This window comes from Prionailurus bengalensis, chromosome D2, assembly GCF_016509475.1.
Source record: "Prionailurus bengalensis isolate Pbe53 chromosome D2, Fcat_Pben_1.1_paternal_pri, whole genome shotgun sequence".
NCBI classification, from domain to species: Eukaryota; Metazoa; Chordata; class Mammalia; order Carnivora; family Felidae; genus Prionailurus; species Prionailurus bengalensis.
Window position 1 is genome coordinate 67,213,199 of NC_057351.1, and position 22,734 is coordinate 67,235,932.

The following is a 22,734-nucleotide window of genomic DNA, read 5'->3' on the forward strand; positions in this document are numbered from 1 at the left end:
TTTCTGGGCCTCATCTGTGAAACAGGGAATCTCAGAGGTGTGCTGAGAATTACATGAACTGACTGTATGAGCAGCAGTCATGTACACAGTTGGTTCTCATTTCATGCAAGCTGGTATGCAAATGGAGGCATAGTGTTCTAGGGTCTCTGGGGAATCCCAGAATCCCAGAATCAGAATGCTGGGGCTGGGAGAGAGGGTGAGATCACTGATGTCCTTGGGCAGGCAAGGGCCTGGTGTTTTTATTCTAAATGGTGCACCTGAGGCTGAGAACTCAGCCCCAAGAAAGCAGGCTAGGTGTGGGATTTAATTAATAGTGTCCAGGGCCTAGCTGAGCCTAAGAGTGACCTCTACAAGTTTCTGCTGCCTGGAAGGGAGTGGTGATGCCAATGGGTGGGGGCAGGGCAGCTCTAGCCAGACTCCTGGCAGAGGAGGGAGGGTTACCCAGGACTGTGGCAAGAATGTGGGGCATCCTCTTAGCAGCAACGAAGGCCTCCGGCGATCTTTTTTTTTTAAGGCTTTAAAATCAAGTTGCATCTATGTTTGAAAGAACTGCTCATTGCATCCAAGACCTGATACATGCAACAAAAAAATAGTATATTCTTGCTTTTGAATACAGATACAAACATTCTAAAGAAAATATTAACTCATGGAATGAGTGCTGTTTCAAAAGAATAACATACTGTGGCTGACCAGGCTATATGCCAGGGATGGCTGAAACTCACAACATCTACCAGTATAGATGATTACAACCACAAATGAAATGTCATTTGAAAAAAGTATTTGGGAGGCATTCCTGATGAAGAAAACTACTTCCATACAATAAAGATTATTTACCTGTGGTGGTCTTTTAATTATAGCGGTGTAATGAGGTTAGGCCCACGGCTCTGTGGTCATCACCAGCAAAGGAGTTGATTCTGAGGCCACCGCTTTCCTTAGAGAACAATGAACCTTAAACAGAAAACAAAAGCAGGCTGTGGATCCCTTTGGAATGTAACTTGATATTTAAAGGTTTGGGGCTCCACAAATTTAAAAGATCACAATACTTACATATTTATTTATTGTTAAGAACACGAATCAACCAAAAAAAAAAAAAAAACAAAAAAGAATATAAAGATGAGTTGAGAGCACAGGATGAGAGCCTGTACGTCTGAATCCTAATCCTTGCTCCATTGGATTTGATAGATAGCTCTGTGGCCTTGGGTAAGTTACCCTACCTCTCTGACCCCTCAGTTTTCTCATCTGAAAAATGGAAAATGGAGACTGGATTGAGGAATAAGCTTACTGATATAAACTTCTATGAAATAAACCATGAAATGATATTTGGGGGGGACATTAATGTGGCATGTCCGTGGCAAGATCCTGTTCCAAAATCCAGAATACTTGATCAGTTACACCCCAAGTGGGATGCTCCAGGGTCAGCAAGTGGCTTAGATGTGCATATTAACTGAGTCCTGCAATGCAGATTTCTTCTTGGATCCAAGTTAATGCAAAAAAGAAGAAAAAGCACATTCAAGAAATTAACGCATCCATTATAATCACCGAAATAGGCTGCTGTAATAAGGGCCATTTAATAAAATTGTAAAAAGCCCTTTTCTAAGGGGGAAGAGATAGGCCAGGATGGAAGTCAAGTGCAGCTGTTTGAGCCTCTGCCAGTGGCCTGATCTCACCAGAAAACTGAAGTTAAAAAACAACAAACTTCCAGATTCAGCGATCTCAGATGAGCACTGCCTCCCCCTACCGTTTCCTCCCACCCCCATGTCCTTTCTTTCCCTGTCTCCCCAGTTCAGGCACCTGGGTGGCTTGGTGCTTTTCCGTGTGGTTGGGATGTCAGCCGGCAGCCCTGGCGACTGGAGCCCTGGGAGGCGGCAGCTACCTCTCGGGTTTAGCATTACGTCATCCCTTCTAGACCCAAATTTATCTCGGCTGCACACAGACCCGCAGTTCTGAGCTGCCGCTGACTTGAGGAGAGCTTACGCATGAAGTTAGGCAAGGCTGACTCACTGGGCAGAAGGAAAGGTTTTCTGCTGCTCTTCACGTTTTTGGGCCCTGAGGGGAGAGGTAGGAAGGAGGCTGCGGTTGCCATTTCGGGGTGGAGGATGGAAAGATGTATAGCTATTACGGTTTTCATTTAAGAGCTCAGGACTCACCCTTCCTCCATCTTCAACCTTCATTATTTGAAAACCCCCCATCCTTAAAGATAATTGCAGAAAACAGTGCCCTTCACAGTAAGCATGTTGCACTTTCAGGGAAGTACTCTTATTAAGTGCCAGGCGTCACCAACACAGTGACTTTGGACTTGTAGCTTAACCTCATGGTCCCTTCCCTTCTTTCTATCTCTCCTGTCTGCAGAAAAGATATAATACAGACCAGCCCCCTCCATTGTTCATGAATCTGCAATAAGTCATTTGGAAATTTGCATTGAGTAAACTGTGATGGAAAGGACCCCAAAGAATGGAGAGCTTTGCCTGTTTACTCTGAAGGGCAGATTTCCCCCATCTGGGCCGTGTTTGTTACAGGTCTGGGGGATTCAGGGGGACTTTTTCCATCTTCAAATGAGGCTTCCCTTAGAGACATATTTTAGGGACAGGACAGAACCAGAGACTGTGGGTAAGATTCCAGGTTCTTTGGTCAGAAGGCAAAAGCCTGCTGGAAGCCTTGCTTTTCCTCAGTTTCCACATTTGCATTTGTAGTGCAAACTGGATTCATCTGAGCAAAAGAAAGGCCATGGCTGCCTTTGGGTTCCTCCAGGCTGGGACTGGTGCTGAGGGATGGTTTGTGGGGAGCATTACTCTCCTGAGGCTAGAGCCCCAAGCTTTGTGCTGTGGGAGGCCCTTGTGGCCAATGTCAAAGCAAGACCTCAGGGAGCCCGAGCAGGGAGAAGGAAATAGCACCTTCAATTGCTATTAGAAAAGACTGAATATTCCTGCACATAAATCCATCCTTAACATTGCCCTACTGCCCACCATCACCATCACCTCTACTATTCTTTAACATATGCAGGTGGCCTTTTTGGTGACTCTTGCCCTACTTTCCATTTCCTCATCTCCCTCTTGGCCATGGCTCTAAAAGAAGGGCTGGTTAGTTCATCTGGAGGTCAACTGTGAAAGGTCAGGCACGTGCACCAAGTATCTTGCTTTCCCTTAATAACCTGCTAGGGCTTATGATCTATGGATTTAATCCCAAGTGCATTTTCAGTTGGTACTTTTTTTTCTTGACTGCATGTCACATGGTTTACCTCCCATTGGGGAGACTTTTATTGGTCATAAATTTACCTCTTTTAAATCCTGGAGTAGCCCTTAGCAATTTGGGATCTAAAGATTAAGAGTCTACAAGTGGTAGAAACTAACTTTCAACCAATAATTTTTGCCCTCAACCAACAGGTCTTCTTGTTGAATAGCTATTTTCTTTTAAATAATTCCATTCTTCCCCTTACCCAATGTATCCCTTGTTGAGAGTTATTGATACCCGGTGGGAAAGCCCGTATCTGAAGTGACCTAACCAACAGCAGAAGAAGCAAAGTCCCTGTTTCAAAGTCTTTGCAAAATTAACTCTCCTGTGGCTTGTGAACACCTTCACTTTTGGGTCTCCCTGCATTTGATGGAACACCTATTTGGTTCTTAAATGTGGCGCCAAATGTAATATTTAAAAGGGCCGACATAATTTTGCAGCTTTTGACCTCATTGGGAATCTTGTTCACTTTGAAAAAAAAGAGTGGAAGAGAGAGGACATTAAAATGCAGCATGAATCTCATAACATTTTTGAGAGTAAGATTTTCATTCTGAGATGATATTTTCTGCAGTAGCCACTGGAATGACCACAGGGAAGGGGAAATTCTCCCCTCACCAAGAGCTTCCTGTTATTTTGGATGTCCACAAGCAGGTTAAAATAATCAGGGTGGGAAAAAGTTATGGATGTTTACACAATTCCCAGCTTGCTCCTAGAGCATTCAACAGTTTTGACCCTCTTGCCCTTCCTCTCCCTAGACCAATGGTTCTCAACTGGAAGTGATTTTGGGCCCTGGCAGACATTTGGCAATGTCTGGAGACCTTTTTGGTTGGTAGTGTGCTACTGGCATCTAGTGGGTAGAGGCCAGGAATGCTGCTGGACATCCTACAAAGCACAAGTCCACCCCCGCCCCAACCCTCCTGAATTATTTGTCCAAAATGTGAATAATGCAGAGGTTAAGAAACTCTGGTCTAGACTTCGAGGGCTTGTTAGACTGAGGACTTGGAAAGAGAATGACAGTGAGGGTAGCCATTGGCAGTCCTTTATTATGGTACCTGCTCTCCTTAGCCACTGCTTTCAGTTCCCTCTCTATGGAGGAGAACAAGAGTGGAAACAGCCATCACAGCTTCCATTAATTGAGTATTATGTACTAAGTGCTGTAATTTTTTCATTGAATCTTCACAATAAGCCCTACTGGTTATAGACTCCTTGAGAGTAGGATCCATGTCTGTTTCTCTCCTTACACATTATGTCTAGTACAGTGCCTGGCACATGACAGGCCCTCAATGTTTGGATAAATGGAGTAACCGTATCCATTTTATACATGAGTAAATGAGGCCTTAAGGGTCCAGGCAGCTAGTGTAAGTAGCAGAGTCAGGATCTGAACTGAGCCCTGTGTGACTTCAGCACCAAATCACTTACCCACTGAATTATATCCTTCACTTGCAGCACCAGAGAGGCTTTCGAGCCTCTAAAGTCACTAGTGAGGGGCTTGAGGAGAAAGAAGTTTTTAAAAATAAGATTTAAAAAACCCATGAAAAACAAAACTACTGTGTGGAAACTAAGGGGGGAAGAAGGGCCTTATGGAAGCCCTCTCTGGCTCTGACGGGATCAGATCCCTTGTTTCTGAACAGTGATCTTGGTTTTTCAAATGCTTCTGTATGTGCTGGCCGAACAGCACATTTTGCAATGGGTAAACTGAGGCATGGAAGTTACTGGAAAAAGTAGTACTAGACAGAGGGCTGGAACATAGCACTTCAGATAAAGAATGCTTTAGCTTCTGGGCACCCGCTGGGAGTCGCTAAGAAAGAAGCTTCCTGGGACCTCGCTCAAATTCTTACTTCCCAGAAGTAAAGCCCCGATAACTTCTTAGTCCTTACACCCTGAAGACAGAGGCTAAGCGGGACTACATCTCCCAGCGGCCATTGCGGAATTCGGCAGGGCGCAGGCTCACTGAAGGGGTGGGCATACTACCACTCCCGGCGTGCAGTAAGAGGGGCGGGACTACATTTCCCAGGAGGCAGAGGAAGGGGCGGGACGGGGCGGGCCTCGATGCTGCGCCCGCCCCTCCCCCGTGCTCTCGCGGAGAGGTAAACAAACCGCGCGCGGGCTGCAGGCGGCGGCGGGCGAGGCGGGCGAGGCGGGCGCGGCGGGGGCGGCAAGGGCGGCGGAGAGCGCGCCGAGCCGCGGCCGGGCTGGCCCGCCCGCCCGCCGCACATGTCCCGGGGCGGCACCGGCCTGTAGCCGCCCGCGGCGCCTCCTGTCGGCCGGGGAAGGGAACGCGGAGAGGCCCCGGTCGCCACCAGCGGTGCCCATGGAGCGGGTGCGGATGATCAACGTGCAGCGCCTGCTTGAGGCGGCCGAGTTTTTGGAGCGCCGGGACCGAGGTAACGGCTGGGCGCCGCCGCCCTCGCCTCCGCTACCAACCTGAGCCCGCGCTCTCCTCCGAGTGCGGTGCGGCGTGTGAGGGGAGGGAGGGTGCGTGTGTGAGGACCGGAGTCCGTGCGTGAGGAGTGGAGTGAGTGTGAGGGGAGAGGTGCGTGTGTGAGCAGGGATGTGTGAGGGGAGGAAGGGGTGCGTGTGTAAGGACGGGTGTGTGAGGAGGGGTGCGCGTGTGAGGGGAGGCGGGGGTGGGTGCGTGAGGGGTGCGTGTGAGGGGAGGCAGGGATGCGTGCGTGAGGGGAGACGGGTTAGAGTGAGGAGGGGTGCGTGCGTGAGGGGTGCGTGCGAGGGGAGGCAGGGGTGTGTGTGAGGAGGGGAGGGCGCGTGAGGGGAGGGAGAGGTGCGTGTGAGGGGAAGCAGGGGTGCGCGTGAGGAGGGGAGTGCCTGTGAGAGGAGGCAGGAGTGCATGTGAGGGGAGGCGAGGCAGGGGTGCGATGTGAGCAGGGGTGCGAGGGGAGGGTGCGGTGATGGTAGGCACCTGGAGCCCGTGAGGGGGCGGTGCGGGAGCGGCCGCGCGTGCGTGCGTGTGTGTGTGTGTGTGTGTGTGTGAGGGTGGCACGTGTGCGCGGGGAGGGTGAGGCGAGGCGGGCGAGGGGGATCTGGGGGCTGGGGGGTGGGGTGGCGGGAGCAGCGGGAGGGTGTGTGCTGAGAGTGGGCGTGAACCCGAGGACTTGGGGAGGAGAGAGGGCAGAACGCACTGCAGGGAGGGGGCGGCAGCAGCGCGGGCAGGGGTAGGGGAGACCCGGCCCGCGGCGTCGCAAGGGAGGCCAACTGGAGAGCGAGTGGGGAGGAGGCTGCCCACCCGTGGGGGAGGGGCCCCTGAGAAGCTGGGGTTTGAGGAGATGGGACCCCATCAGGCACAGGTGTCAGGACACGGGGGAGCGAAGAGCAGGACCTCTGAAACTGGTGGCAGGAGAGAAAATGTCCTCTGAGACAAGGCGATCGAATTGTTTGAAGTACGTGAAAATGTGGCGCTTGGGGAGGAGACACCTAGAATGGGGAGAGTTAAAGGGGGATTTTGAGGCCAGCGAGATAACTGAAGTGAATGGTAACTAGTCTCCCAAAGCAGCGTGTTTGAGTCAAGAATTCTTGGCGAAGAGGATTTTGGAGAGGATGGAGAATTTACTTGGTGAGGAGGTGGTATCTGTACACCTTTCGGGTGACGGGCTGGGTCTGTAGATAATGCCACAGGTTTGGTGTCCTGGCAAGGACTGAGAATTTTACCTTCCAAAAAGTGGAAAAATTTTTACCTCTTTTCCTGCAGCTGCTTTCAGCAGTGTGTGACTGCAGGGACTTCCGATCTGTGGGTCCATGGATTTGGGTATGTTCCTGTTACATCTTTTTTTCTTGCTGTCTCTTTAGAGTGTGAACATGGCTATGCCTCAACGTTCCCCTCCATGCCGAGCCCGCGGCTGCAGCATTCGAAGCCCCCAAGGAGATTGACCCGGGCACAGAAACACAGCAACGGGAGCAGCAACACCAGCACTGCCAACAGGTAGCAAGCTGTGGGAGGAGGTTTAGAAAGGGTTGCTGGTGGGAGGGAGCACACGCTCAGGCAAAAATGCAGGCCCTGGTGACCTCAGTTCTCTAATACCAAGTCTAGAGCGGCACTGAATAATAGCCAAATGAGTTCCTTTGCGACCGTCCTTGGAGATTTGGCCCTTTTAAAATAATAAACTCTGGATATCCTAACCTGACTTTGTGTGGAAGGGAAGAAGTGGAATCCGAAAGACCACTAAAGAGTTCTTGCTGGGATTAAGCCAGGAGGTCTGTGACGGATGGAGAGGGACAGTAAGTTGAGGGACTTCGCAGCATGTGTCCATGCATGCAACCGAGTGCTAAAAGTAATCTTGGGCCAGCCTTAAACTTGGATGATCCAAGAATTTCTAAAACCCAGAAATAGCTCATGCAGGATATAAAGCAGAATCAAGGGTTTTGTTAAAGGAATAAAAATATTTAGAGTAGGAAGTTAGTGGGCATGGTCTGTTTGTTGTTTATGGATGAAAGGGAAGACCATGCTATGAAAGTGTTGTCTCTTATTGGGTAAGATTGAATTGGTAAGGGAGATTTTAAATTAAAAACAACAAATGACACAAAGAATATGCTTACTTTTCAGTCCAAAGAGGTCCCTAGAAAATGCCTGTCTGGGTGTATTCAGACACAGTTGACTTCCATTTTTTGAAAACTTTTGGTAGTGTCTGGCTGTCTCTTCAGTGTTTTGTCCCAGAGGGCCAGCAAATCCTAAGGATTCATCTCATAGGAAGTTTTCAAAAGGCCATCTTAAAATCAACAGATGTTGTCTTTTCCATCAGTAAAAGGAATTAAATGAGACCTTTTTTCCTGATTCCCAAAGAGAATACAAGCTTTTTTTTTCTTTTTTTTTTTTAAATTTTTTTTTTTTAACGTTTATTTATTTTTGAGACAGAGAGAGACAGAGCATGAACAGGGGAGGGGCAGAGAGAGAGGGAGACACAGAATCTGAAACAGGCTGCAGGCTCTGAGCGGTCAGCACAGAGCCCGACGCGGGGCTCGAACTCACCGACGGTGAGATCGTGACCTGAGCCGAAGTCGGACGCTTAACCGACCAAGCCACCCAGGCGCCCCTACAAGCATTTTTTTTGGAGAGGTACAGAGCAATCTCCCAGTAACTAAGTTTGCTTGAAGAGTTTGGAGAACTCTGGGCAAGTAGTTGGGTAGTCACTTGAAGAAGCAGGTTGGGAAGAGAGCAGGAGTAGGGGCTCTTACTAATTGATGCAGGAAACCTGAGGCTCCTATAGATAATAATTAAGCTTAAAAGGTTGGATCTTCCCACTCTGTATTTTTGACACTGCTGAGGCAAAACTAGGATTCACTCTTCTCCCTTTGACTAATCGTTAAAGCTGTGTTTTCTTTTTTGGCTTCGTCATTAAGACTATTTTGTATCTTTTAAACTTAATTTTTAAAATTGTAAAACTAATTACCCATGAACTTGATATGTTATATTTTTATGTGTGGGCCTAGAGGGTTTGCTATAGTATGATGGGTTTGGGATGAAAATATGTAACATGATGTACAGTATTAAAACAATAAATACAAATTTTCTTGTTCACAGTTTCTCTGGTTAATGTCTCAGCAATTAGGATCTATATTCAAGAATTCATGGGTTTTTCAACCCACGTGTAGGTTAAAAAAAATTTTTTTTTTTTTTAATTTAGAGATGTGCAGAGAGTACCAGATAGGAAACCAGGCCTGGGTTTTGTTATGCTACAAGTATTTATTGAGTTTTTCCTATTTTATAGAAATCAGGTAAATGATATCGTTACATTTTCTCTTCATCTCTGTTCTCATCTGTAAAATGAAGGGATGGTCCACGTACTCACCAAGGTCCCTACCTCCCCTGAAGTTCTATGACACTGATTTATTGATACTTTTAGAGATCAGTTACTATATTAGTTATTCAATATACCACTTCCATCATTGCAGATGTGACATTTTTACTAACAATTCAAGGATTATAGAGGCATTAATTAGACATTCATTTCTAGATTTTACCAGTTATGTTGCAGGTCATGAATAAGTCTTTGTCATCTGTTGACTTATACTTTGCTCAGCTTGGAGTTTTGACTCAGTGCTGTTTCTCTTTTGTGGTAGTGTTCCTTTTAGGATTCTGTGATTGTGTGTAGGACCACAGTGCTAATTACCATATGTTTTAACATAGCATATCAGAAAAATTTTAAAACTACAGGCATGCCATGTTGTTCTTACAGTACCCATGGGAAAATAATTGTGTATATACTGGACCACCCAAGGCTAAGGAAGATAATTTTTCATGGAAATGTAAGTAATAAGAAGGAAAGAGAAAGAAATAGAGTTCAGAATGTATTAAGGTCCACCCATGGGTAGGGTTTAGGCCGGGGCCTATAGATGAGAACTAGTATGTTAAGTGGAACATTAGAAATTATTTTTCCTTACATTCGTTTAAAATTTCTGCTTCATGGACTAGAGGAGCCAAGGATCAATTTCCAGTGCCAGGGTATGTGGAAATGGGGTTGTTAGTCCATTTGAAGGAGACCTTATAGACTTCTGTTAACCTTAAGCCTATTACTGGACTTAAAAGAAATTTTATTATATTGGTTACATAGAGCATATATACATATATGTATATATACATATATACATAGAGAAAGAATACTTGTAAAAATTTCCACTTGTGGTCATCTTAAACAAGGAAAGGAATAGAGTTATGAGTATATTTGTTTTACTTTTGGGAACAAAAAGCACTTGTGTTGAGGTTGTTACTGTTATGCATCTTGGATGTTGGGTATGTTGTATGTCATACAATGACATTCATTTCTCTGACATTGTAGGATCTTTTAGATATAATGTTGGTTGATTTTTCCCCCCTAATATTGTCAGGTATAATATGGTCTTCCTGATATAAAATATTATTTTATAAATTTATGGGTGAATGTTAACTCCTAATATTATAAGTCTTGAAATCTTATTTTCACACAAGTACAAAGGAGAGAAAATAAGTGATGTAATGTGATATTACAGGCATGTACCTTGAAAATCTCAGTAATTTCATCTTTTGGTATCCTTCTAACTGACAATTCAGAAGTGGGATCTATAATATGTAATTATTTTTTAAATACCTGGTTGACTTTACTGTAGTCTTGGCCATGGCCTTCTGGCACATTTCCTGAAATTACCCTTCCTGAGATGTTACTGGTATTAGAAAACCTGGCTGCAATTGCTATCTGGCTCATTGAGGAGCATCAGATAAGCTTAAATTCCCAGCGTTTTAACTCTTTGGTCTCACAACTGAAAAATTTCAAGATCTGTCAGCTTTAGAACTCTACTACCACTAGTCTGCCTGGCTTCACTGTAATGCTGATATTGTCCTAAATACTTCATGAATTTACCTTCTTTTCTCTTATCTTCATTACGACCCTGCTGATGAGATACCATCCATCTCTCAACCTGGAGAACCATCATAACCTCCTAACTTGTATCTGTGCAACCACTCCTGCCCCATATACAATTCTGATTAATTATATTGGCTAGCTGCCTTTCAGTTCCTTCAGTACACCATGTTTCCTCCTGCTTCACTGTCTTTGCACATATTCTGTTCTTTCCCCTTGTGCCAAATTGTGTCTGTCTAATAACACTCATTTCCACTCAGTCATAACTTCTGGGAAGCTTTTCTTCATCTGCCAAAGTAGATAAGGTAGTCACGTACCTGATGGCACGTTTGTGAATATACAGTTTGTAGATACATACAGTTCTCTGACTGAAGAATTCATGTCTCATTCATTGGACTAGAAGCTATATGAAAGCAGAAATTGAATCTCTACTGCTTAAGGATTTATCCCCAGTAACTATTACAGTGCTTTGTACATCGTAGGTGTTTCTTAAAGAATGGAAGGTTTTCAAACTCCAGGTAGCCTGCCTTCTTTAGGAATTGAGTTTCTCTTTGTGCTGAGTATCATATTCAACTGTGGAAGGAAAAATTATGCAATTCCTGCTTTGGCAAACTGAATACTTTTTTTTTTAAGTTATTTATTTATTTATTTTGAGAGAGATAGAGACAGCACAAGTAGGGGAGGGGGGGAGGGGGGAGAAAGAGAGAGAGAGGGAGGGAGGGAGGGAGGGAGGGAGGGAGGGAGGGAGGGAGAAACCGAATCCCAAGCAGGCTCCATGCTGCCAGCACAGAGCCCAATGCAGGGCTTGAACTCCCAAAGCCACAAAATCATGACCTGTTCTGAAACCAAGAGTCAGATGCTTAACCGACTGAGCCACCCAGGTACCCCTGATTACTTTGTATCCTAAAGGACGTTAACAATAATACATCTGGAAGGGAAAATAATATATAGTATTTGAAGAGTAAAAAACTCAAACTACTATAATATACTAAGTGTATATTATAGTATACTATAATATAGTCTATAAGTATATTATAGTAGACTGTAGAATGTTGCACTTAATTTTAAAGAACATTCATTGTCATCTTGTCACGAAAAATATTAAAACTTGTATATGTAAGAACCATAAGTCTATCAAATATTGGCAGTAAATGTTGGTATGAGCTTATGACACATAGCAATTGCATTGTTTTAAGATGATGTAGGAAGTGGTAGTAAGTACCAATTTATGCTTGAATTTTAAGTTGAGAAAAATTTATTCTATTTGGTATTTTTTGGATATTAAGGAATCTCACAATAACAGCTATATTTCAGTTCCACCTGCTTAGGACTGAGGACATCGAAAAACAAAACAACTTTCCTTTTGCTTGTAAGGCTTTAGTTTAACTTTTCTTAAAACTACAGAATAATTAAATATGTTAGTCTTAGAGGGAATGATTGTAGTGTTATGTTTTCAGGTTTGTAGCCTTTTGAGCTGCCTTTGTGCATTATTAGTTTTTGGGGGGAATAGTGGTGAATTCTTTCTTTAGGATAGTTGTAGAGGATTCTTTCCAGTAGAAGTAATTTGAAATTTGTTATATCTTCTGTTTTTATTTTTAAACATGTACCTATTTGTTCACTAAATAGTTGAATGAAACCATATAGTTATTGTGAAATTTCTTTTTACTATTCTGTGCTTTTCAAATTTTCTGTATCAAGAAATAGTTTCTGGGGCGCCTGGGTGGCTCAGTCGGTTGAGCGTCCGACTTCAGCTCAGGTCACGATCTCGCAGTCCGTGAGTTCGAGCCCCGCGTTGGGCTCTGGGCTGATGGCTCAGAGCCTGGAGCCTGCTTCCTATTCTGTGTCTCCCTCTCTCTCTGCCCCTCCCCCGTTCATGCTCTGTCTCTCTCTCTCTGTCTCAAAATAAATAAATGTTAAAAAAAATTTAAAAAAAGAAATAGTTTCTGAGTCTCTGTCGAGTAGAAAATTCCCAAAGTTTCAGGACAAAAGTAGAGATTAGTAGCAGTTAAATTCTTTGTGATATTAGTATTGTTCTTCAGTATTTTCCAAACGTTGAGTGATTAACACAGCCTATGTAATGTTTTCTGTGATATTCTTTGACTAAAACCAAGTTTAAATGAAAAATTCTCAAGAATTATTTATATGCCTCGCTCTAAACAAACTCAGACTTTCCATTAAATGCTTCATTGAAACAGAAGTTTACTGTTGCAGAGTTTCTAAAGGACATACTCCCTGTGGAAGTATTGTTTCAAGGAGACATGATGATCATGACTTATAAGTCAGTAGGACAGCTGCTTATGTTCCTAGCCTTTTGCCAGAATATTGAATACATGATGTAGAAGATCACAAATTTTAGAAAGGGAATTCAGGATTTCATTTGGTATAGTTCTCTGCTTTATGAAGGTAAGATATTAACACTCATTTTGTGATTAACACTCATGTGACCTAGAGATGGTAAGAGATACCTATTTAACTATAAGTGGTGGTTGGTTTAAGATCAGTCTGGATTTTAAGCAGAATGTGCATCATTCTAACCAGATGAGACTGTTGGTCTGAAGAAAGCCTTTTCCTTCTAGATTTCTCCTTACAAATGAAACAGCATTACCTCCTTTTGGGTATAGTATGATATCTTAAGTGAAGCTGTTTTCCAAACAGAAATCTAATCAAAGAGGTTTGATGATATGGTTTGACCAAGTATATTTCTGGGTCCCAATTTTGATCAGTAATGCCAATGTAATTTAAGTGTGCATATTTTTTGTTAGATTATTTTTATTTTTCATTTTGGCTTCCTACATTTTAAAGTACTGGCAGCCTTCCCCCATCCCCGCTCTCCCCCCCCCCCCCCACCCCCGGCTGTGTATGTGTGTGTACACACCATCTTCGTTACCATTTAATGAAGGAAACACATGTTGTCAAGTAAATATATAAATATATTATTTCAAACTGTGATGAGTTTAATATGAGGGAAATATAGGATTCCATGGGGGGGCATAACAGAGGACCTGATTAAGTTTGATAGATGAAGGCAGGCATCTCAAGAATTGAACCTTTTGCAGTCTTGCTTTCTCTTATCTTGAATGTTTTTTCATGTTCATACACATCTGTTAAATCATTTTTAATTATAGTATGATACTCTGATTCATGTGTATACCATAATTCGTTAACCCAGTCATCCATTGATGACATTTAAGTTATTTTTAGATAATTTTTTTCATTTGAAACAGGACACTATGAACAGACAACTTTGTGCAGATACCTCTGTGCATTTGTCCACCTAGATCCTTCGGATAAACATGAAGAATTAGAATTGTTGGCTCAAAGAGTAGAATCCATCTTCAATAATAATGAATAGTAACCCCTTACATTTAATATACTACTTATGCATAAATACCTGTAATGTACATTATTACCTCATTTGAATTTCATAACAGTTCTGTGAGGTAAAATGAAAATATTTTCCCTATTTTTTTGATGAGGAAACTGGACTGGCATGCAATGCAAGGTAACTTGCACAGGTAGAACTAGGAGATGAGACAGATCCCTGGATTTGTTTCTCTAGGATCAGCAAATAATCCTCAGTAATAATTTACTTAAAGGGGTGCCTGAGTGGCTCAGTCTGTTAAGTGTCCGACTTCAGCTCAGGTCATGATCTTACAGTTTGTGAGTTCAAGCCCCGCGTCGGTCTCTGTGCTGACAGCTGACAGCCTGGAGCCTGCTTCAGATTCTGTGTCTCCCTCTCTCTCTGCCCCTCACCTGCTTGCTCGCTCGCTCTTTCTCTCTCTCTCTCTCAAAAATAAATAAAACATTAAAAAAAAAACAAAGACTCAGTGACTGTACCCTGAAATTTTTGTGTTAGCGCTCTCCTCTTCCGCTCTGCCAAATGCTTGAAACACGTGGTCAGCATCTGCTACTTTAATGCCTTCCCACCAATATTTTTCAACTTTTGTAATTTACTTCCTTTTTCACTATAGCTACTGAGACTGCTTTCTTAAAGGTAATTAGTAACCAAATGTATTGAACTGACACTATATATATATATATATATAGTTGCTATATATGTTGCTATATATGCTATATATGTTGCTATACATGCTTCCCTACAATAGAGTTTATGGTATGTTTGGAAATATATGTATATAGTAAAATGGTAAATAATCCAATCAGTAAGATGTCATAAACATGGCTGTTTTTATTTATCAGATGACAGGTATACAGATTAAATTATTTAGATTTATAGAAAAGATTACAATAGGTTCTTGTAGAAATGCTGTAGACTCCTAGTATATACTTATTCATTGATTAACTTTAACATACATTCAGGGAGATATAGGGATTCCATAACTTAATGTAAGTGAAATTCCTTGCATTTTATCTAAGTAACTAATTTCTTAGAAAATATTTGGTTTGATAGATAATTTTGTTATTAACGTTGCTTCATACATTTCAGGGAAAAGTATTGTGGATTTTCTTTTTATTTAGTTTTATGACATTGGATAAAAGGGTTTCTGTGCGGTATTTATTTCCTTATGTTTGTTTATCATGGGAAATATTTTTGATAGTCTTTTGAGAACACTATGTAAACACCATTTGTGGAGGCCACATGATGAGAGCTTTGAAGCCATTTGAAATGGGCATTTTTAAATTATAGAAGAATATAATTTTAAATACAGAAGAACATAATTTTTAATATAGAACATAATTTTAATTATAGAAGAATATAATTTTAAATATAGAAGAACATAAATTTGTCACATATTTTGACAAAACAACTGATTTTCCTTTATTCTTATTTTGATTAATTAGACATGGACAATTTAGGATTCTCTTTGAGGAACTGTAAAGAACCTTTCTTTTTATGTAATGAGAGACTAGCGGGTAAAAGGTAAGTTTGTTTTGGTATTAGAGGAAGTGTAAATTTTGAGGTTTTAAGTTTTGATTACCATAGATTTGTGTGATAGTATATGTCTTCTATATGAATACCAGGAAAAAAGTGATTTTCAGACTCCACAAAACTCTGGGCGATATATTGTTTTTAATACGGAACGTGTTAGGATTGGTTTCTGTAGTCTTTGTTGGTAACAGTCCGCAGAAGTTACAATTTAAAATTTAAAACTAGTCTGGTTCTAAAACCATTTGATGTTCTTAACATTATCATTTTAACATGTTATCCAGTCCATTGTCCTTTGGAAGGCAGGCTACATTCCTGGAAATAGTACAGTATGCCAAAAAGAAGTATTTGAATCTCATTTTTCTATAGAATCATGGTTTTTTAGGGAGGTTACCAAAAACCCAAAGTCTAATATTTTTATGGAATTTATCACAAACACCACATTTCATCCATTTAAAGAAACAAAACAATTTATCTACATAAAAGTTAAACGTCTTTAAGTATATATAAATTAATTAAATAGAATTACATGGTGGTTACTTAACTATTGTAAGGATATAATGGCAAAGTCATAGTGTATGTTATATAGTTGTAATTTTTTTAATGAGTTATGCCTTATTTATTTATTTGCAAAAAGTGGGTGATGGAACGTGAGTTATACAAGGGCAGAGACTTTGTAATTTTACAGTATTTATATTCCTAGTGTAGGTGCTACTCATTAAATACTAAATGAATAGCTGAATACTTTGAGCATGATCATGTAGATCTGAAGGTATTTTTGAATGAAATGTTCACATATTTTTGACAAGACTTTTAGAGAGACTTAGGCACAATTGATTGCTTTGTATGAAATATAGGGGTGTTTAATGTCATTATTCTCATTGTAATTTTGTGACAGGTATCCTTATTGCAGACAAAGTTATGTTTGTGTTTTTAACATTGAAGTTGAAGCCCATATTATCAGAATTGCTGAGTAACGTTTCTTTTATTCTTTAAACAAACATTTAAGTATTAGTAGGAATTTAATATTAACTTACTAAGTACCAGTAAGTGTTTCATACTGTTGGCCTTTTTCATAGATGTGGTAAATAACTTGGATGTTAATGATAGAGTGTAACAAGTGTGAAACACTGTCCTATGAGATGAAGGTCTCCTATTCTACATGTCCACAGGAATACTTGAGTGTGAATGGTCATAGCATTATTCATAATCACCAAAAACTGGAAACAAAATATCCATAAGCTGGTGAATGAATGGACAAACAAAATGAGGTATATTCATACAATGGAAATACGTTGAGCAATAAAAATAAACTACTCATATGTATAACAAAGTGGATGAACCTCAAAAACATTAAATGAAGTCAGATACTTAATAGTACATATTTCACATGATTCCATCATGTGAAATTTATAAAAAAGGGAAAACTATAGAAATTAGAAAACAGATCAGTGGTGGTCTAGGAAATGGGAGTGGAAATTGGCTGCGAGTGGGCATGAGGAAACTTTTGGGGGTGATAGAAGTGTCCTAAAACTAGGTTGTGATAAAGGTTATGCAACTGTATAAATTTACTGAATCTCACTGAACTGTATACTTAAAATGGGTGAATTTTATAGTATGCATATTATACCTCAGTAGAAGTGTAAAAGAAAAAGAAAATTGCCCATTCCTGTTTATTGCACTAAGATGAGTCTTGAACATGTGATAGATGCTAAAAAGAACTAAAGGTGTAGTGAATGAATGAATGAATGAATGCATAAATATTAAGCAATGAAGCCTTCAAAACTTGAAATAAACCAATAAGAGGTTAGAAGTAGGGAGTGTAGCCAGTTGGAAAAAGGTACCTCAGTTCTCCCACAGCTACCAAAGCAAGGAGATTCAGCTGTCCTGCCAGCCTCTCTTCTACTACTCTCTTTGAGAATCACTTTTCTGTGTGATGTACTTCTCTTAGTAAGATTCTTTGAAATAGATGCATAACATCTAGTACTATAGAGAAGAATGTAATATATTAACAATAAAACTTAGGATCAATTTCAAAAAAAAATGGGCTTTATATTATAAGTAATGCTGTTAATTATGGTTCCATTCATTTCTTTTCCCACCAAAGTAACTACTGAATGTCTATTTCATGCCCAACTCTATCCTAAAATATCAAATTACAATTTTGAAGTCAAGGGATTTAGGAAATCACCTATATTTTCTCCATTTTTTTTTAATTTTTTTTTTTTTTTTTTTACATTTATTTTTGAGAAACAGAGTGAGACAAAGCGTGAACGGGGGAGGGGCAGAGAGAGTAGGAGACACAGAATCTGAAGCAGGCTTCAGGCTCCGAGCAAGCGGTTAGCACAGAGCCTGATGCGGGGCTGGAACCCACAAACTGTGAGATCATGACCTGAACCGAAGTCGGACGCTCAACTGACTGAGCCACCCAGGTGCCCCTATTTTCTCCGTTTTTTAAATGTTTGTTTATTTTTGAGAAAGATAGAGCACAAGCAGGGGAGGGGCAGAGAGAGAGGGAGACACAGAATCTGAAGCAGACTCCAGGCTCTGAGCTGTCAGCACGGAGCCTGATGTGGGGCTTGAACTCCAGGACCATGAGATCATGACACAAGCCAAAATCAGATGCTTAACTGACAGAGCTACCCAAGCCCCCTGATATTTTCTCCATTTTTAAACATTTTTAGAATGTTGCTCTGTAATAGAATGTGTTATCACACATTAAATATCCTGTTTTAACTTTTGGAAGTATGCTTAAGAGCAATAATTTTAATTTCAAAATTCCCTGTGTTTCTTTTAAAAATTAAAAAAAATTTTTTTTTATTTTATTTTTGAGAGAAACAGATAAGAGTGTGAGTGGAGGAGGGGCAGAGAGAGAGAGACACACACAGAATCTGAAGCAGGATCCAGGCTCTGAGCATCAGCACGGAGCCTGAAGCAGGGTTTGAACCCATGAACTGTGAGATCATGATCTGAGCCCAAGTTGGACGCTTAGCCGACTAAGCCATCCAGGTGCTTCTGTCTGTAGTTTTTAATATTGCTCTCTCACCTAAGAAGTGATTATTTCATAAATAATGTGTAACTTTAGTATGTATTAGATACTTCTTAATTTCTGGCACTGCTAAGAATAGAAAGTGAGGTAGTTATCTTTTATTTTAAATTCATAACATGTTTAAAAAGTAATAGTTGTATATAGTAGCAGGAGTCCATTAATACCAAGTGGCTTATAAAGAAGAATAACATTTCCCTGCCTTATCTTTCCCCTTCCATTTTCTACTTCCTAGACGCTACCACTTCCAACGATATAACAATTTCTTCGGCTGTTTGCTTTCTTATTTATTTATTTTTTTTAAGCTTTCATTTATTAAGTAATCTCTACTCCCAGTGTGGGGCTTGAACTAATAATCCCACGATCAAGAGTTGCATGCTCTTCCAACCAAGCCAGCCAGGTGCCCCTGCTTTTTTATTTCTAAATAAGAAGCAGGGAGCCTAGGTGGCTTCGTCAATTAAGTATCTGACTCTTGACTTCGGGCTTAGGTCATGATCTCAGGGTTCATGAGATCAAACCCCCTTTTGGTTTCTGGGCTCTATGCTGACAGGGGCAGAGCTGGCTTGGGATTCTCTCTCTCCTTCTGTCTGCCACTCCCCTGTGCTATCTCTCAGAAATAAATAAATATTTAAATAAATAAACGAGAAGCTTGTCCTGCTTATTATCTATTGATTTCCTGTTACAGAAGATGAAGACTTGACTGTCTATACTCTTAACTAACAGCAGATTAATTGTATGCCAGAAATGAAAATTTTTTTAAGTGGACATAAATATAGATATTTCCCAAAGGAATGATGTTTTTAAATTATGTACTTTCTAGTAATTTATATTATTAGTCTCCCACAATAAGGAATTAATATTTTACTCTCATTTTTTAGTACTTTGTGGTACATTAGATTATTGCCTCAATTTCTGGATGAGGCTTACTACTTTTTTAAAAAATAAGTTTTGTTTGGATATAATTTCTATACAATAAAAACCCCCAGTTTTTAGTATATAATTCAGTGGCTTGACATATGTATACAATCATACAATCTCCAGCAAAATTATGATATAGAACATTTCATCACCTCAAAATATTACCTCATGCTTCTTGACAGTTTCCTATCTGTACCTCTTGTTCCTGGCAACTTCTGAACTGTTCTGTCACTGCAGTTTTGCCATTTTTACAGTTTTATATAAATAAAATAATATACATACTCTTGTGTCAGATTTCTTTCACTTAGCATAGGGTTTTGGGTTTTTTTTTTTAATGTTTATTTTTGAGAGAGAGGAAGAGCACAAGTAGGGAAGAGGCAGAGAGAGAGAGAGGGAGACACAGAATTCAAAGCAGGCTCCAGGCTCTGAGTTGTCAGTGCAGAGTTCAAAGTGGGGCTCGAACCCATGAACCATGAGGTCATGACCTGAGCTGAAGTCAGACACTTAACTGAGCCACTCAGGGGCGCTTAGCATAGTGTTCTTTGAGATTCATTCATGGTGTTCTGTATTTCAACAGTTCAGTTCTCTATATTGCTGAGTAATAGTCCATTGTATGAATCTACCACAATTTGTTTATCCATTCACCAGTTGATAGACATTTAGGTTGCATATAGTTTTTAGCTATTATACGTAAAGATGCCATGTACTTTCACGAACAGCTCTTTGTGTATATATGTACCTAGGAGTGACATTACTGAGTCATGCAGTAAGTGTATATTTAACTTTATAAAGAAATTGCCAAACCATTCTCCAAAGTGTCTGTACCCATTTTACATTCTGACTAGCAGCGTAAGAGACTTTTCAGTAGCTCCACAACCTGGATGGCCCTTGGTACTGTCAGTCTTTGTAAATTTTAGCCATTCTAGCGGGTGGGTCATGATAGCTTCTGGTTTACTTTGCATTTTCCTTATAACTGATAATCCTGGGCATCTTTATATATGCTTGTTTGGTATTGATATATCTTCTTTGGTGAAGCGTCTGATTATATTTTCTGCATTTCTTCTGTTGAGTTGTTTGTTTTCTTGTTGAGCTGTAAAGTATTCTTTGCAAATTCTGGATATAATTTCTTTACTGTGTATGGGTTTTGCAAATGTTTTCTCCTACTCAGTGGTTTACCTTTATCATTTTTTTTAAATGCTTATTTATTTTTGAGAGAGAGACAGGGTGCCAGCAGGGAAGGGGCAGAGAGATGGAGACACAGAATCTGAAGCAGGCTCCAGGCTCTGAGCTGTCAGCACAGAGCCCAGTTCAGAGCACGAACTCATAATGAGATCATGACCTGAGTCAAAGTTGGACACTTAACCGACTAAGCCACCCAGGCGCCCCAGCCTTTATCATTTTCTTAACAGTGTCTTTTGAAGAATCAAAGTTGCATATTTTGATGAAGTCCAGTTGATATTTGTCATTTATTGTTCATGCTCCTTATGTCCTAAGAAATCTTTTCATAATCCAAGATCATGAGTATTTTCTCTTGTTTTCTTCTAGCAGTCTTACAGTTTTAGGTTTTACATTTAGATCTAAGCTTTATTTAGAGTTAATTTTTGTAGAAGGTATGAGGCAAGGGCTAAATACCATTTTTTGGCAAATAGACATCTGGTTGTTCTAGTACTATTTTTTGAAAAGACTATATTTTCTACATTGAATTACCTTAACATCTTTGTAAAAAATCATTTGACCATATATGTGCAAATCTATGATTGGTCCATTGATCAAAATATTTATTTTATTTCAAAACCATAGTGTCTTCATTACTATAGTTTTTTTTTTTTTTTAATAAGTCATGGAATCAGGTAGTGTAAGTCTTCCAATGTGCTCCTTTTTTCAAAAGTTCCTTTGACTATTTTAGGTCTTTTGCAATTTAAGATACATTATAAAATCTGCTTGTCAGTTTCTATAATAAAGCCTACTAGAATTTTGATGGGGATTGCATTGACTCTATAGGTTAATTTGGGGAGACCTGACACATGTGAACGATATTGTATCTTTCTATTAATGAATATGGTATGTCTCTTCATTTTGTCAATTATTTAGATGTTTTTTATGTTTTATTTTTTAAATGTTTATTTATTTTTGAGAGAGAGAGCACAAGTGAGAGAGGGGCAGAGAGACAGGGGGAGACACAGAATCCAAAGTAGGCTCCAAGCTCTGAGCTGTCGGCACAGAGCCTGATGCAAGGCTCAAACTCACGAACCATAGATCGTGACTTGAGCCGAAGTCAGGTGCCCCTAGATGTTTTTAAAGTTCAGCAATATTTTGTAGTTTTTCAGAATGTGAGTAACGTACGTATTTGTTAAATTTATCCTTAAGTATTTATTATTCTTTGATGCTATTATTGCAAATGGCAATTGAATTTGGCATATTTTAATAATTTGTATATTCCTTAGGGTTTTCTAAATAGATGATAAATGATGTTGTTTCCAGTAAAGATATTTTTACTTCTTCCTTTCCATTCTATATATTTCTTTTTCCTGCCTTATTTTACTGGTGAGGACCTCTAATACAGTGCTACATAGAAGTAGTGAGAGTGAACATCCTTACCTTGTTCCTCATCTTGAGAAAACATGCATCCTTTCACCATGGAGTATGATAATTTTTTGTAGATGCCTTTTCACAGGTTCAGGAAATTCTTAATTTATGAGGTGTGTGTGTGTGTGTGTGTGTGTGTGTGTTTTAAATCTTTAATAGATGCTGAATTTTGTCAAATGCTTTTTCTTCACTTATTGAGATTATACTATACTGTATTTTTTTATTCTGTTAATGTGGTCAGTTACAGTGATTGATATTTTTGTTGAATCTTAAATCAGTCTTGCATTCCTGGAGTAAACTCTACTTGGTCATGGTGTAGTTTGCAATACTGATGCCAACACCCTGCAGTTAACACAGCGTCCACAAGTCTAAGGTGCAGTCCTCAGCATGACTGCCCTCACTACAGACGCCAGCTGTAAGTTCAGGAGTCTCTAGGCCACCTACCCTTCTGACTATCTGGCTACCAATTTGGGGGTTCTCACAATCCCCTCAAGTTTGTTAATTCACTAGAACTACTCACAGAACTCAGGAGAGCACTATACTTATTACAGATTTTATTATAAATGATACAAATCAAGACTAGCCAAATGAAGAGATATATAGGGCAAAGTTTGGGAGAGTTGGGAACATGGAGCTTTTGTGTTTTTTCTCTGTAGAATCAAGATGCATTGCCTTCCTGGCACATGGATGTATTTACCAACCAAGAAGCTCACCTGAGCCTCAGA

General features: G+C 40.3%; 1 protein-coding gene across 2 annotated transcripts in view; it reads left to right on the forward strand.

Moving 5' to 3' along the window:
* The window catches only part of MXI1 (MAX interactor 1, dimerization protein), an 81,964-nt gene that overhangs the window by 11,677 nt on the left and 47,553 nt on the right, over nucleotides 1–22,734 (forward strand). The window contains exons 1-2 of one of the 2 annotated variants that reach the window (XM_043597485.1): nucleotides 5,373–5,612; nucleotides 7,030–7,162. In XM_043597485.1, the coding sequence (XP_043453420.1) occupies nucleotides 5,540–5,612; nucleotides 7,030–7,162 (206 nt within the window). In that variant the 5' untranslated portion in view covers nucleotides 5,373–5,539. Of the gene's footprint in view, nucleotides 1–5,372; nucleotides 5,613–7,029; nucleotides 7,163–22,734 lie in introns of those variants that run through there. The other variant, XM_043597484.1, reaches the window with a different exon arrangement.